This window comes from Drosophila obscura, unplaced genomic scaffold (assembly GCF_018151105.1).
Source record: "Drosophila obscura isolate BZ-5 IFL unplaced genomic scaffold, ASM1815110v1 contig_29, whole genome shotgun sequence".
NCBI lineage: Eukaryota > Metazoa > Arthropoda > Insecta > Diptera > Drosophilidae > Drosophila > Drosophila obscura.
In genome coordinates, this window is record NW_024542816.1 from 306,496 (window position 1) to 320,138 (window position 13,643).

The 13,643-nt window shown below is 40.7% G+C and overlaps 1 protein-coding gene across 1 annotated transcript; it reads left to right on the plus strand.

The window, feature by feature from the left end:
• Nucleotides 1-1,135: 1,135 nt before the first annotated feature.
• LOC121404651 (probable ATP-dependent RNA helicase DDX47) lies at nucleotides 1,136-3,028 on the plus strand. The gene is made up of 3 exons (XM_041594530.1): nucleotides 1,136-1,367; nucleotides 1,429-1,687; nucleotides 1,892-3,028. Exons 1-3 carry the CDS (start codon nucleotides 1,257-1,259, stop codon nucleotides 2,971-2,973), a joined length of 1,452 nt encoding a protein of 483 aa, XP_041450464.1. The 5' UTR covers nucleotides 1,136-1,256; the 3' UTR covers nucleotides 2,974-3,028.
• The last annotated feature ends 10,615 nt before the right edge of the window (nucleotides 3,029-13,643 follow it).

Genomic DNA, 13,643 nt, shown 5'->3' on the forward strand with positions numbered 1-13,643 from the left:
AACCGACTTTGTTCGAGATTTCAGTTTACGTAAACGTGTGTGTGCCATGTATTCACACATACTGTGCTTGTGTGTGGGCTCTACAATTTTTGGCAGTTTGAATTGGTTTTTCGTTTTGTTTGAGGGCTGATGTGATGTAGCGACCTGTGCTGACCTGCCGCAATATAACTGAGGAATGGGCAGAGTGGGTGGGGGTGGGAAATAAATACAATATATAAAAATAAAGGATGTTATCTCTGCTCATATCTCCTAAACTAAAATTATCTTGAAAATTAGATTCGCTAAAGCTCTGGAAAATGTTCTACTAGATGTGTACATTTATTTTATTCAAGGCGTTCATAAAATATTTTTTCGTTTTGTTTTGAAAATCTGATGTTGCGACGGGCGCGCGGGGTATTTCTTCCATTCTCTTTTAGTTTAAGCCTAATACTCAGATCGAAAAAAACACCTAGCGAACAGAATCAGGGTTGATATTCGTATGAAACCGATAAGAAATGTAGGCTCTGTACGGAAGGCAGTACTCAGATCAAAAAACCAAAAGGTCGGTATATACTGGAAAAGTATCAGAAGTATTTGCTTGTTTTTTTTGGTATGTTTCGACCCACCTCGAAAAAGATATAAATTTGATATCTTTTGCCAGCAAACATTGCAATAAGAGAACAAAAAGCCAAATGAAATATTTTAATAATGAAGACAAATAGAATCAAATTAATGCAGCATTATATAAAGGACAATTATATGGATATTATAATATAATATTTTTATTAATTTTCATAAATATAAAACAAATATTGCTTTCAAAACAGTTTGTCTTCACGGTGGTCGGCACGGGTGGCGTCGCCATCTGCTGCTGCTGATAGTCAGACACATTACCTTGCCAATAAAATATTGGGGAGCCAAGGATATGGCTGGGGAAGAGCGACCCCAGCCGAAGAAGTGCATTTCATTAACTTTAAACAAAACCAAGCAGCTGTCTGAGCAGAGTAACCGTTCGGAATGACATGTTTTTGCTAGCAAAGAACTAGTCTTTACGGTATTTTTTAATAATGAGCAGGTATATTTCGGAGGGTCTGGAAGTATATTTTTTTTTGATAAATACGCGGTCACACTGTTTTGCCAACCGCGTGCGTACGAAATGAAAAATTTATAAAAAAAGTCGGAAACATCTGAAGACGAGCAAGCGCAGCTGCAAACAAGTGACGAAGAAGAGCTCAGTGGCGAGGAGGAAGACCAGATAGAGGAGTCAGACAACGAAAATGATGTCAACGAAGGGGGATAGCGGCGATGAGGATGAGGCCGCTAGAAGTGGGTCTGAGTCGGACGGTGCTGCACCAACTGAGGATCAAAAGTTAACATGGAAGGACCTTGTATGTTACCGTTAACCCCGCGTCTTGAACAAGTTTTATTTAACATTTGATCGGTCCACAGGGTCTGAACGACACTCTGTGCCAGGCATGCGATGAGCTGAAATGGAAGGCACCGTCAAAAATTCAAAGGGAGGCCATACCAGTGGCTCTTCAAGGCAAGGATGTGATCGGCCTGGCCGAGACCGGTTCTGGCAAGACAGGGGCCTTTGCCCTGCCCATTTTGCATGCGCTGCTGGAAAACCCGCAGCGCTATTTCGCGCTGGTGCTAACGCCCACACGTGAATTGGCCTTCCAGATAGGCGAGCAGTTCGAGGCGCTTGGTAAGTGCTCAACTAGTTTTTGATATCAGAACTTCCCTTCTGCACAATGATGTTAAACCAGTTTTGATTTTGTTGTTCAACGAAACCATGAAATTATTATTTTATTTATTCGTCACTACCTCTGAGCAAATACGGCTAGAGGCACGAAACGGATTCTCCTATAAACTCGCATCTCATGCAAGCATTTCCATTTGTCTCTTTCAGGCAGCGGAATTGGCATTAAATGCTGTGTGGTTGTGGGTGGCATGGACATGGTGGCCCAAGGCCTGCAACTGGCCAAGAAACCGCACATAATCATTGCCACACCGGGCCGTCTGGTGGACCACTTGGAGAACATGAAGGGCTTCAATTTAAAGGCCATCAAATATCTGGTCATGGACGAGGCAGATCGAATACTCAACATGGACTTTGAGGTGGAGCTGGATAAGATACTGAAGGTATTGCCACGCGAACGTCGCACATTCCTGTTCAGTGCCACAATGACCAAGAAAGTGAAGAAGCTGCAGAGGGCGTCATTGAAGGATCCCGTCAAGGTGGAGGTCTCCAACAAGTATCAGACTGTGGAGCAGCTGCAGCAATCGTACCTTTTCATACCCGTCAAGTACAAAGATGTCTATCTGGTGCACATACTCAACGAGCTGGCCGGCAATAGTTTCATGATCTTCTGCAGCACCTGCAACAACACTGTGAAGACGGCTCTCATGCTGCGTGCTCTGGGTCTGGCCGCCATTCCCCTTCATGGCCAAATGTCGCAGAACAAGCCTTTGGCGGCGCTCAACAAATTCAAGGCAAAGAATCGCTCCATTCTAATCTCCACAGACGTGGCCTCTTGCGGCCTGGACATTCCGCATGTCGACGTGGTCGTGAACTTTGACATACCCACCCACAGCAAGGACTACATTCATCGGGTGGGTCGCACAGCTCGAGCGGGACGCTCAGGCAGGGCCATCACCATTGTCAGCCAGTATGATATTGAGCTGTATCAGCGCATCGAGCATCTGCTGGGCAAACAGCTGCCGCTCTACAAGTGTGAGGAGGACGAAGTGATGGCCCTGCAGGAGCGTGTGGCTGAGGCGCAGCGCACGGCCAAGCTAGAGCTGAAAGATCTTGAGGACACCAAGGGCGGCAGAGGTCACAAGCGTGGTGGGGAAAATCACGATGATTCCGAGCACTTTGCAGGTGCGCGCAAGCGCATGAAGCCCATGGCCAATGGTGGTGGGGGAGGGGGTAAGGGCAAGAAGCCCTTTGCCAAGAAAAACTGGAGTAAGGGAAAGCAGAAAAGATAATAATAAATTAATTTTAAGTTATTTAAGTCCCGTTTTATTTAATTGTCATACAATTCGGAACACAAGAAAATAATTTATTTGTACGCAGCAGTTTATTTGGTTTTTATATCTTCAAATTTGCTGGTCCAGCGATCTCTTCAGTTGATGGTATCCTCAGAGGGAGTGTAACAAGGGCTCAGGCATATATCGTCGTCGATGTCGGCGTATGAATTGGTACTGGCATTATTATGATATCCAGGCTTAATAATCGGTGACTTCAGCAGTGTTTTTTTACACGCCGTTTTGCATGTAGCTTTGCAAGAGCTGTGTAGCCTTTAATTTCAATTCCGGACTTCCTTTAGTCGACGAGATAATTGTTGACAATATCTCGGGTGGTATTTTGAACCCTTCTGTCTTAAACATGTCGCTAAGCTGCTCAGTATAAGTATACCAGTTAGAAGATGCTACAAGTTGTAATATTTTAAGGTTCAGTTCTTTAAACTCGAGCGATTTACTGGTAGGCCATAGGTACTCCATAATGCAACCCATAGCTTGGATTTCCAACCCGTTGTTTTTCAAGATATGGAAGGTAAGACCAACAATGCCCGAACTATGAGATTTATACAGCCGACAATCGGCGAGCAAGTGCAACAAGTCGTCTAGTAGATTGCGTTTGTTGAAAGCATACGCGAAGCATTCAGCGAATTTCAAAAACAGAAACTGATGGCGCCGTAGCAGACCATATGTGATCAGAAGGCTATCCGCATCTAGGAGCAGCAGTTGGCTAAACACGTCTCCAGTGTCTCTGGTTGTATGCTTACAATTCGGAGCATTACATTCACCATCCATATTTCCAAAGCACTGGACCCCAAATAAATCCACCAACCAGTGTTAAGAGTGCTGCCTTTGTGTATCAATCACACTTATCAGCTTCGCAGGACGAGGGTGATAGTCCAGATCGAAATCAATTCCATTAACAGATTGATTTCCAAGTGATGACGACGTCTTCACTGAGGGGTTATACTCTTCTATATTCCTATGCTGTGACTGGGCATTCAGCGAGTGCATCATAGGTTCAGTCTGAGGTGGCACTACAGGCACAGCTGAAAGATTCATTACTGATTCAGTTGGAGGGCGCTGACCTAATAAAGTTGGAGGAGACACTGCATATAACATCTGCATCATGAACTGTTCTTGGTTGTGGTGTATTATTGGAGGAGGACGCGCTGAATATCTGTTTTGTGCGATTGGCATCCACCGTGCCTGGGCCTGGTCACTGGTTGGGTTTACGTTTACCCAAGTTGGCGGCACTGAAGTGTAACGCTTGTTCTGGCTTCCAGCTGGAGGAGCCTTTGAAAATTGTTTATGCTTGCATGGGCCCCTCTGAGTAGGCGCCACCTCTAGTGCCAGCTCAAATGTAGGGGGCACCGATGATTGTTGATTCGTTCGAGGGTTATTCTGTTCCTCATTAATTTTCCTTTTGTATGGCGAGGGCCTAGGCGGCTTAGTCTTTAGGTTTTTTTTATCATTCTGCATTTTTTTATTTGTATCATTTTTCGATGGCATTGTGCTTGGATTATTCTCGTCCTCCGAGCTCTTCTCCAAATCATCTGTGCCGTCTTTATAGGCGAGAGCATTCTCATTTTCATCTGAGAGCACATCCACGACATCGACCACAGTCGGTTTCGGGCAAAATGCTTTGGCGATTTCGTATGCTGATATTTTCCAAGACATTGTTAAGAAAATCTCATATGTTTAACAATATTTAAAATCGTGGCAGCAAATTCAAATCAGTTTAAGCACTAACCATACAGTATATAGATGTGCCAGTTCATACATCGAAAGGGGCGCAAGCTGAGTGTTCTGTCCCGGCTCCCAGCGCTTCGGCTCTGTGAGGCTGAGACATTCGGGTCGGGAGCCAGGCCATTCGGGTCGGGAGCTGGGCCGTTCGGCATGTATGACTCATGTCGGGAAGCGAAAGCAAGCTGAGAATTGCAAATGTATGTGTGTAAGCAGACACGACAAAATTTTGTATCAATTCTTATTTTCCGAAACCGTTTTGAGTTTGTTTTGAGTTTCGTTTCCAGGTTACGTAAATGTGTGTGTGCCATGTATTCACATACTGTGCTTGTGTGTGGGCTCTACAATTTTTGGCAGTTTGAATTGGTTTTTCGTTTTGTTTGAGGGCTGATGTGATGTAGCGACCTGTGCTGACCTGCCGCAATATAACTGAGGAATGGGCAGAGTGGGTGGGGGTGGGAAATAAATACAATATATAAAAATTAAAGGTATTAAAGAAATTGTTTCGCTGGCTCCGACCTTATACAAAATATATTTCTCAAATTTTACTGACGCAAACACTCTCGTTAAGAATAGCGATTTGAAAAAGATGAATATAGTAGCATTTATACCACGGAATTATGTGGAATCCTTTGGTATAATCAAAGGTGTTCCACTAGGTTTTTCGAATGAGGAAATCAGGGAGAACATAATGTCAAGTATCGCGATAAAATCGCTAGAAAGATTTGCAAGGAGGGAAAAAATGTTGATAGATGATACCAACTCAGAATTTAAGTTCATACCAACAGAGACGGTAAAAATCGGGTTTGAGGGTGCTGACATTCCAGAAAAGATCTCACTTTTCGGGATATGCAGCATGAAGGTATATCAATATATTCCAAAAGTACGTCAGTGCTTTAACTGTGGCAGAATTGGGCACACTTCAGCCAGATGCAAATCGGCGAGAAGGTGCACCAAATGTGGAGTGGGAGATTGCATCGGAACATGCACGGTTCTAAAGTGCATCTTATGTAACGGGAAGAATCATTCAGCCAGGGACAGATTTGTTTGCCCAGTATGGGAAAAAGAAAATGACATTAATAAGATTATGACAATAAAGAAAATAGCAAGAAAGGAAGTGCTAAATACCTATTCAGTACATCAGAATTATTCACAGATGGAAAATTATGAGGTTAATTATCCCAAATTAGTCAGAACCGAGGAAAATATACAAAATAAAAACATCCAAACCAATGAAATACTCAAAAAGCATAGTTATGCTAGCAGAGTAATTCAAAGACCAACCATTCCCATACAAAAACCACATTTTCAGCTAGAAGCTTATACAAACGATACTAGTGACCATATACCGGTCGCTGGTTATCAGAATTAGAAGAAAACAAATTTACTATCCAGCAGGTTATAAGCATGTTGTCGCAGTTCAGTTCAGTAAGTGGCATACGAAATATGTCCAAAAATTACATCAATACCAATGAAAATACAACGAAAATACCACAAAGGATATATAGGACACCAACAGAAGAAAATGAGAAAAGTTTAAAGTCTCGACGTGAATATGAAGTGCTTACAGCATAATATTCAATCGATAAAAGCAAACAAAAATGATCTTGAATTTTTTTTAAATAATGGAGACTTTAGTATTGCCATTCTGGCTGAAGTTTTTTCTCACGATCTCAGCTTTAGGAAATTAGCAAATTTCAATTTAATTGAAAAATACAGAGATGATGGCTATGGAGGTGTAGCGATCGCTTATAGAAACGATCTTAAAATGAAAAAGATAACCTATGAATCTGATCAGGACATTGTCATTGCAAGCACTACCCATAATAAACTAAATCTTTTTATCGCTTCCATATATTTTGAACCAACAACATCGTTTGAAACGTTTAAGCAAGCTATAAATACCCTTCTGGAAAAATTAGACCCCTTTGAAAATGCAATTGTGGCAGGGGATTTTAACGCTAGACACATAGGTTTTGGTGACACAATAAACAGTAGAAAAGGGGCTTTTTTAAAACAAGCGATGAACAATGCAGGATATGCTCTGGTAAATGATCGATGTCCTACATTTAGGAGAAATATAGATTCAATTGCAGGGTCCGTCTTGGACCTCACCTTTGTAAAGGGTATTAAAGTTCAGAATTGGAATTGTGAGAAACTGTTTCTGGGAGGTAGTCACCACCACCCTATAAGTTTTGAATTGATTGGAAGAGGAAAAAAGCTAAGTAAGTTTCTAGCTAAAAACAAACTAATTAAAAAACTGGGAAAAATAGATATAAAAAAAAACATAGGAGACTTAGCCAAATGCATGCAACATGAAATCAATGCTGCTACCTTTGAAGTTGACAACAAATGGCCAAAGTTATGGTGGGATGAGAGGTTAGCCAAACTATTTAACGAATTCTCTGAGGCCCAAAAAAAGGCATGCTCGGAGCCAGCTTTTCAGAATTATTGCAAGGCAGTAGATCTAAAAATCAAATGGAAGAAGGCTGTCAAAATTGCAAAGAAAACTAGCTACGCCAGAAAACTAACAGAGCTCAATGTGAAGGCAAATACTAGGGAAGCCTGGAAGTTTCTAGCTAACCTTAAAAATTGCAACATAGAAACTCAAGAACAATTTGATTTAGAAAAAGCTGGGTCGTACTTAGTATGGCTAAAAGAACAAGTACCTGCTGAAGCCAGAAGCATTGATGCCACTTTGCATGCATCAAAAGAAAACGAGAATCCGAAATTTACTCTTGAAGATCTAGAAATGGTCCTAGGTCGAAAAAAAAAAACTTCTGGAGGCTTTGACAAGATCACTTATGAGATGCTCAACGCATTAAACAGGGATACTAAGGCAGAATTAGTCAAATTCTACAACAACAAAATTGCAAACTGTGAAGTACCAGCTGAGTGGCGCACGATTAAAATCACGCCAATCCCAAAAAAAAACAAAGATCTATCAGACATAACAAATTTTCGACCAATATCCTTAATTTCGGTCCTGGCCAAAACAGTTAACAGTATTATCAAAAGCAAGCTTGAAAAATATATACAGGACAACGAAATTCTACCCTATAGGTCTTATGCGTATCAGAAGGATAAGTCAGCTGCAATGTGCATTAATGATGTGATCAATGAGGTAGCTGCAAGGAAAAAAAGCAAGGAGCATGTGATAGTAGCGGCTGTTGACCTAAACAACGCTTACAACTGTGTAAACTTGAATTTTTTAAAGATGTTAATGGAAAATGAAAGTTTTCCAAAATGTATGTGGACTGGATTATAAGTTTCATGTCCATTAGGTTGCTAAGACTGGGAGATGCAGTAGAAGTGGTGCAAGGAGGATTACCCCAGGGATCATGTCTTTCACCACTACTTTTTAATATCTACACCAAAAGACTCCATCAGGTAGGGGACTGCAACACACAAATCATGCAATTTGCCAACGATTTTATATTGGTGTCACACGGGTATAACTATGTGGGCCGTAGTTGCAAATCTGAAAAACAAATTAAACGATTTTAGCCTATTATGTGGCGATCTGGGTTTCAGTTTCAATCCTAGCAAATCTGTGATTATGAACATGGGAAGGGAAGGTGGAAGGTCTCTGAACATAGAAGTTAAAAATGTTCTAATACCTGTGAAAAAAAGCTTTTTGTTTCTAGGTAGGCTTATAAGTTCTAACATGTCCAATACCAGTCATATAAAAATGGTAAAAGAAGTAACTAGGAAAAGCAGTAGGCTTATACAATTAGCGACAACTATCAAGTCGGGACTGAAACCTAAGACTAGCGTTAATATCTTCAAATCATTTATAAGAAGCAAGCAAGAATATGCAATTACCAGCTTCTCTGACATGGGAGTTGGGTCCAATAAAGACATGGAAATTGCACAGGCAGGAGTGCTGAGAAGATGTGTAGGTGTGCCTCCTGATACAAGCAAGCACGAAATCTTTGTGTTGGCGGGTATAATGCCTCCAAGTTTCAGGGCTAAGTGGCTTACAGCCAAAGAACTTTTCAAGGTCAAGAAGCTGAATCCCAGGATGTTCGATAGCATAAGACGATCAAAAGCAAAGACGAGTTACACTTGTACCTTAGAAGAATTTAAAACTTTCTTCGACAATTCACAAAGCTGTGATAATTATAAACACTGTAAAAAGATTAATGTAAGAGAAAAAGAAATGACAAAGAACAAAGAAGAATACTCGAGGGAGGAAATCACAGCCAGATTCTCTGAAATCTTGGAAAAATATTCAAAAGAAGGCTGGAATATTCTGTTCACAGATGCATCGGTCACGCAGGACAGGTGTGGTATAGGAATTGTAGAGTTACCCAGTGGAAATATATATAAATATAGAACAGTTAATAGGCTTTCATCTGTAGGGGCCGAACTGATAGGTATTAAAAAAGCGAGTGAGATATGTGCCAATAATGGATACAAGAAAGCTGTTATTTGTTGTGATGGTCTAGGAGCGATAAAACTAGTAAACAATGAACAAACAGACTCATACATAGTAAGAGACATTCACAATATTATCGACACATCAGGCATGCAAAAACTGGATGTTCTATGGATTCCAGGGCACAAAGGGGTAACGATAAACGAAAAGGCTGATACGGCAGCAAAAGACGCCATACGAGAAGGGGAAACCATTTACATTCAATTTAGTGTGAAAGAAGCCTTAAGAGAAATTAAAAACTCCTTAGAACACAAGTGGAACGAGGAGTATAAACAAAAATGTAGTAACAAGTGCACTAGTTTAATCGAAATCTTTCCAAACATACCCAAAAAACCATGGCACTATAATTTAAAATGGAATGCAAAAAGCATAAAGACAATAAACAGACTGATGACAGGACACACGTACGATAAAGCCTTTCTATACAAAATTAAAGCGATTGATTCGGATATCTGCGAGTCATGTAATGTCACAGAATCCGCTGAACATCTGCTTTTTAAATTCCAAAGATTCGTCCGTCTTAGGGGTAAGTATCGAATTTTTAAATATTATAAGGATCTAAATGAACTCTTGATCAAAAAAGAGCCACTCCACCTCAGAAAATTGGCACAGTTTATAAAAAGCGCTAATATGGACTTTTAAGCATTTTGTGATAAATCATTTTAGATTAATAAAGTATAGGGAAATGACTTTTAACGCCTGTCAAGCTCGCTGACAGGAAGTCTGTGCAGGCCAAAAGGGGAGGCCTGTAAAAATTACATAAAAGATACAATTTTCACAAACAAGTTTTTAAACAATACTTTCGGAGGTTTTACACTCTTCGAACTCAAGATCTCACTAAACACATATTCTGGAGACACACCTTGGGCCCATCAAGCGTCCGAAACTGAATAATCGGACAATAAGTCATACACCAGTACCTGATCAATGTGGCAACACAGCTGCGATCAAACCCCTGTCATCCATGCGATGATTTAATCAAAAAAAAAAAAAAAAAAATGTCGGAAACATCTGAAGACGAGCAAGCGCAGCTGCATACCTACTGGTAGCTAGGTACTCCATAATGCAACCCATAGCTTGGATTTCCAACCCGTTGTTTTTCAAGATATGGAAGGTAAGACCAACAATGCCCGAACTATGAGATTTATACAGCCGACAATCGGCGAGCAAGTGCAACAAGTCGTCTAGTAGATTGCGTTTGTTGAAAGCATACGCGAAGCATTCAGCGAATTTCAAAAACAGAAACTGATGGCGCCGTAGCAGACCATATGTGATCAGAAGGCTATCCGCATCTAGGAGCAGCAGTTGGCTAAACACGTCTCCAGTGTCTCTGGTTGTATGCTTACAATTCGGAGCATTACATTCACCATCCATATTTCCAAAGCACTGGACCCCAAATAAATCCACCAACCAGTGTTAAGAGTGCTGCCTTTGTGTATCAATCACACTTATCAGCTTCGCAGGACGAGGGTGATAGTCCAGATCGAAATCAATTCCATTAACAGATTGATTTCCAAGTGATGACGACGTCTTCACTGAGGGGTTATACTCTTCTATATTCCTATGCTGTGACTGGGCATTCAGCGAGTGCATCATAGGTTCAGTCTGAGGTGGCACTACAGGCACAGCTGAAAGATTCATTACTGATTCAGTTGGAGGGCGCTGACCTAATAAAGTTGGAGGAGACACTGCATATAACATCTGCATCATGAACTGTTCTTGGTTGTGGTGTATTATTGGAGGAGGACGCGCTGAATATCTGTTTTGTGCGATTGGCATCCACCGTGCCTGGGCCTGGTCACTGGTTGGGTTTACGTTTACCCAAGTTGGCGGCACTGAAGTGTAACGCTTGTTCTGGCTTCCAGCTGGAGGAGCCTTTGAAAATTGTTTATGCTTGCATGGGCCCCTCTGAGTAGGCGCCACCTCTAGTGCCAGCTCAAATGTAGGGGGCACCGATGATTGTTGATTCGTTCGAGGGTTATTCTGTTCCTCATTAATTTTCCTTTTGTATGGCGAGGGCCTAGGCGGCTTAGTCTTTAGGTTTTTTTTATCATTCTGCATTTTTTTATTTGTATCATTTTTCGATGGCATTGTGCTTGGATTATTCTCGTCCTCCGAGCTCTTCTCCAAATCATCTGTGCCGTCTTTATAGGCGAGAGCATTCTCATTTTCATCTGAGAGCACATCCACGACATCGACCACAGTCGGTTTCGGGCAAAATGCTTTGGCGATTTCGTATGCTGATATTTTCCAAGACATTGTTAAGAAAATCTCATATGTTTAACAATATTTAAAATCGTGGCAGCAAATTCAAATCAGTTTAAGCACTAACCATACAGTATATAGATGTGCCAGTTCATACATCGAAAGGGGCGCAAGCTGAGTGTTCTGTCCCGGCTCCCAGCGCTTCGGCTCTGTGAGGCTGAGACATTCGGGTCGGGAGCCAGGCCATTCGGGTCGGGAGCTGGGCCGTTCGGCATGTATGACTCATGTCGGGAAGCGAAAGCAAGCTGAGAATTGCAAATGTATGTGTGTAAGCAGACACGACAAAATTTTGTATCAATTCTTATTTTCCGAAACCGTTTTGAGTTTGTTTTGAGTTTCGTTTCCAGGTTACGTAAATGTGTGTGTGCCATGTATTCACACATACTGTGCTTGTGTGTGGGCTCTACAATTTTTGGCAGTTTGAATTGGTTTTTCGTTTTGTTTGAGGGCTGATGTGATGTAGCGACCTGTGCTGACCTGCCGCAATATAACTGAGGAATGGGCAGAGTGGGTGGGGGTGGGAAATAAATACAATATATAAAAATTAAAGGTATTAAAGAAATTGTTTCGCTGGCTCCGACCTTATACAAAATATATTTCTCAAATTTTACTGACGCAAACACTCTCGTTAAGAATAGCGATTTGAAAAAGATGAATATAGTAGCATTTATACCACGGAATTATGTGGAATCCTTTGGTATAATCAAAGGTGTTCCACTAGGTTTTTCGAATGAGGAAATCAGGGAGAACATAATGTCAAGTATCGCGATAAAATCGCTAGAAAGATTTGCAAGGAGGGAAAAAATGTTGATAGATGATACCAACTCAGAATTTAAGTTCATACCAACAGAGACGGTAAAAATCGGGTTTGAGGGTGCTGACATTCCAGAAAAGATCTCACTTTTCGGGATATGCAGCATTAAGGTATATCAATATATTCCAAAAGTACGTCAGTGCTTTAACTGTGGCAGAATTGGGCACACTTCAGCCAGATGCAAATCGGCGAGAAGGTGCACCAAATGTGGAGTGGGAGATTGCATCGGAACATGCACGGTTCTAAAGTGCATCTTATGTAACGGGAAGAATCATTCAGCCAGGGACAGATTTGTTTGCCCAGTATGGGAAAAAGAAAATGACATTAATAAGATTATGACAATAAAGAAAATAGCAAGAAAGGAAGTGCTAAATACCTATTCAGTCCATCAGAATTATTCACAGATGGAAAATTATGAGGTTAATTATCCCAAATTAGTCAGAACCGAGGAAAATATACAAAATAAAAACATCCAAACCAATGAAATACTCAAAAAGCATAGTTATGCTAGCAGAGTAATTCAAAGACCAACCATTCCCATACAAAAACCACATTTTCAGCTAGAAGCTTATACAAACGATACTAGTGACCATATACCGGTCGCTGGTTATCAGAATTCAGAAGAAAACAAATTTACTATCCAGCAGGTTATAAGCATGTTGTCGCAGTTCAGTTCAGTAAGTGGCATACGAAATATGTCCAAAAATTACATCAATACCAATGAAAATACAACGAAAATACCACAAAGGATATATAGGACACCAACAGAAGAAAATGAGAAAAGTTTAAAGTCTCGACGTGAATATGAAGTGCTTACAGCATAATATTCAATCGATAAAAGCAAACAAAAATGATCTTGAATTTTTTTTAAATAATGGAGACTTTAGTATTGCCATTCTGGCTGAAGTTTTTTCTCACGATCTCAGCTTTAGGAAATTAGCAAATTTCAATTTAATTGAAAAATACAGAGATGATGGCTATGGAGGTGTAGCGATCGCTTATAGAAACGATCTTAAAATGAAAAAGATAACCTATGAATCTGATCAGGACATTGTCATTGCAAGCACTACCCATAATAAACTAAATCTTTTTATCGCTTCCATATATTTTGAACCAACAACATCGTTTGAAACGTTTAAGCAAGCTATAAATACCCTTCTGGAAAAATTAGACCCCTTTGAAAATGCAATTGTGGCAGGGGATTTTAACGCTAGACACATAGGTTTTGGTGACACAATAAACAGTAGAAAAGGGGCTTTTTTAAAACAAGCGATGAACAATGCAGGATATGCTCTGGTAAATGATCGATGTCCTACATTTAGGAGAAATATAGATTCAATTGCAGGGTCCGTCTTGGACCTCACCTTTGTA

Coding starts and splice junctions, on each gene's coding strand:
- LOC121404651 (XM_041594530.1), top strand. CDS start 1,257: ATGATGTCAACGAAGGGGGATAGCGGCGATGAGGATGAGGCCGCTAGA. Junction 1,368..1,428: donor AGTTAACATGGAAGGACCTT/GTATGTTACCGT, acceptor ATCGGTCCACAG/GGTCTGAACGACACTCTGTG. Junction 1,688..1,891: donor CGAGCAGTTCGAGGCGCTTG/GTAAGTGCTCAA, acceptor TGTCTCTTTCAG/GCAGCGGAATTGGCATTAAA.